We start from the raw sequence: 3,187 nt of genomic DNA on the forward strand, positions 1-3,187 counted from the left end.
TTCTCCCTAAAATTTTCTCTCTCATTTCATCTTTGTTCTTATAGATCAAACTCCTCTTTCTCTCTGACACAATTTTCTTCTTCCTCTCTTTCAAACTCTTCGTTCTCCCCCAGAATTTCCCTTGCTATTTCTCTGGAAAATAAATAAATAAACAAAAGAAGCATGAGAGATTTTGCAGAGTAATGTGTAATTGTGTATGAGCACCATAGTTTCAAGGAACCACCCATTTTAAATTTCTGTTGTTCCTTATGAGGTTGCAGTGCACAGTTTTCTCGTTTTCCACAATGCAGAGTGGAATCTCATCCTTTTGGGGATTTCACTAGCTGATTTTGAAATCCATCACTGGCTAGTAGAGTAGAATGCAACCCCCTTTAAACCCTAACTTTGCTCAAGTGGTCAATTCATTTTACGAGGATTTGACCCTTTTGTGTTCCTAAGTCCATCAAGCTTCAAGCTTTTCTGTATTCTGAGCTGATTTGAGGTTTTGTATCTTTGTGAAAATGGGGGTCCAGTGTCTTAATGGCTCTCAAATTGAGGGATTTTTGGTTGGCCCTGAGTGTGTACTTGGCTGATTTGAGGATTCTGAGTGATACTCCAGGTTCATTTTGGTGGAAGAAAACCCGAGATCTGTGTTGAAAGTGCTGGAAGCTATATAAGTCAGCAGTGTGCACGCCAGGTGTTTGCTAATGTGTACCAGTGACTCTTGAGCTTCCAAATGATTAAAAAAGTACGGGGTTTCAGTGAATTTCGTCTCCGGTAAGTGATGATGGATATTTAGAGCTTGAAGAATCCACTGGACGTGTGAGTTATTGGTGAAGTTGAAATTTTGAAGGAGGTTATTTTGGTGGGTTGTTGAAAAAGCAAAGAGATTTTGTGTTCAATAATGTCGGGGGCTCCTAGATTGAGGTCTATGAATGTTGCTGATTCAGAGGCAAGGCCTGTGCTTGTACCAGCTGGGAACAAGACAGGGTCTTTTGGTTCAAGGAAACCAGCTACAAAGCCACTGAGGAAGGCTGAGAAATCCAGGAGCGAGGTTGCTTCGGCGAAGGAGAAGAAACCATGTGAATTGTCCTCAGCTGTGAATCCCTCACCTTCTCCTCAGTCACACTCTGCAAGTGTTTCTTCTGTGCTTCGCAGGCATGAGCAATTGCTGCACTGTAATTTGTCTCTGAATGCTTCATGCTCATCTGATGCATCCACAGACTCGTTCCACAGCCGAGCTTCGACTGGGAGATTGACAAGGTCTAATAGCTTGGGAGTTCCAAGGAAACGGTCTGTGTCAAAGCCTAGAAGTGTTGCCTCTGATGGTGTGTTAGAATCTGCCCCTGATGGTTCACAGTCCAAGAAGAGGTGTGCTTGGGTCACTCATAATACCGGTTTGTTCTTCTTCTATCACTTTCTTTTCATTCTTAAGAAGAAATATATACTAATGTTAATAATATCATGGACCTTTTATGATTGTTTTAAATGCTGATGACTCTCACAAATATTTACATTGATAATTTCCATTGAACTTCTGGCCAGGATGAGTTTCAGTTGTTGAAGATTTTGATTTTACTATATATGTATGCACTTGGATATCATTTTATACTTTGTATATAGTTCGATGTCAAATTAGAAATTGAGAATGAATTCTGGTTTATTTAAGGTGTGTTTTCAGAAAAGTGAATACTTTTTGTTTGCTTGTGCTTCTGAGCTTCATTTATGGGCAAATAAATATAATGAATGGGCATGCCTTGCTTTCATGGGTTAGTTGTTTTTCTCTATTGAAGAGAAAACTGGGAATTCCAATTGTATTTTTGATATAAACCTGATATGGATGACAGTAGAGATTAAAAAACAAGTCCTGAACAATAATGGAATTTATTCATGTCGTTTCTAACTATTTTTACTTGGTGATAATCTAGAACCATGGTATGCTACTTTCCATGACGAAGAATGGGGTGTTCCAGTACACGACGACAAGTATGTGATGCAAATGAAAATAATATTATGTTAGTTGGAAAATGCATGAGTGTTGTCCGTTTAGATTTTTCTTGACTCTTTTTGGCTCATGTAGGAAACTATTTGAGCTTCTTGTTCTTTCCAGTGCTCTGTCTGAGCTCACTTGGCCAGCCATTCTGAGCAAAAGGCACATTTTTAGGTAAGATCTATCTAGAAGTTATATATATATATTAAAAAAAGTTTTCCATTATGAGCCTCTGATATGCAAATTGCAATAGTTTGCTGTTATGTCAGCTGAAGCCTATTTTTTGCTGTGGCTTTATCAGCATCATTTTTGTTAACAAGGTTCTTTGCAGGGAAGTTTTTGCAGACTTTGATCCCATTGCTGTGTCGAAGTTAAACGAGAAGAAGTTGATGGCGCCAGGAACTGCTGCTACCTCCTTACTTTCAGAGCTTAAATTGCGAGCCACAATTGAGAATGCCCGTCAAATATCAAAGGTAGATTAGTTTTCTCTTGTCTTGTAGTGCAAACTTCATAATGGAATATGAAACATTTCGTTCATAAGCACTTATCGATTATTTTATAAGAAAATGATTTATCAGTTGCTGGATCATTGGAAGCTAACAGAATAATGAGATAGGCTTGGCCGTGTTTAACTACCATTACCTAAACCCAATTTTCTAAATTAGGTGTATCTGGATTTAATAATATGTCTGGGGTATAAAAAGGGTTTTCACTAACTGAAGGCATTCTAACCTGTTTATCCTCAATAGGATATGCTAGCAAGGAAAGAAGTCAACTAATTAATACCTTGCTAGTTTGGAGGCTTAATTTTTTTTCAAAATATTGTTGCCTTGTTTTCTTCATTGATCTCTAGGAGAACTACCTAATAAGACAAGCTAGTAGGACGAAAATCGGAAATGTTTGGTAACAAAAAAAATTAGTCAAAAACAGCTAGAACTTGACTTATTTAGCATTCATTAATTGTTGCTAGAATTAATGAATATTAAATAAGACAAGTTTTGGCTGTTTTTTTGGTCTCCCTAGCTTTACCAAACATTTCCTTTAAAAAAATAAAAGAAACAGAATGCATTAATGGCATCATACTGCTTGCACTTTCATTTTTCACAAACTGTTTACAAACAGTTGTATATCATATGACTGCGCTTGAGTCATAAAATTGTGGACCCACTTGAACATAAATGCTAGAATCGTAAAGGATAGTTCAATTCTGTTCTGATA

General features: G+C 37.3%; 1 protein-coding gene across 1 annotated transcript in view; it reads left to right on the forward strand.

Moving 5' to 3' along the window:
* Window positions 7-3,187, forward strand: part of LOC107641256 (probable GMP synthase [glutamine-hydrolyzing]) — a 4,488-nt gene continuing 1,307 nt past the window's right edge. The window contains exons 1-4 of the mRNA XM_016344754.2: window positions 7-1,376; window positions 1,908-1,965; window positions 2,060-2,143; window positions 2,301-2,442. Coding sequence (XP_016200240.1) covers window positions 884-1,376; window positions 1,908-1,965; window positions 2,060-2,143; window positions 2,301-2,442 — 777 coding nt within the window. The 5' untranslated portion in view covers window positions 7-883. The remainder of the gene's footprint in view (window positions 1,377-1,907; window positions 1,966-2,059; window positions 2,144-2,300; window positions 2,443-3,187) is intronic.

Source organism: Arachis ipaensis, chromosome B01, assembly GCF_000816755.2.
Source record: "Arachis ipaensis cultivar K30076 chromosome B01, Araip1.1, whole genome shotgun sequence".
Classification (NCBI taxonomy): domain Eukaryota; kingdom Viridiplantae; phylum Streptophyta; class Magnoliopsida; order Fabales; family Fabaceae; genus Arachis; species Arachis ipaensis.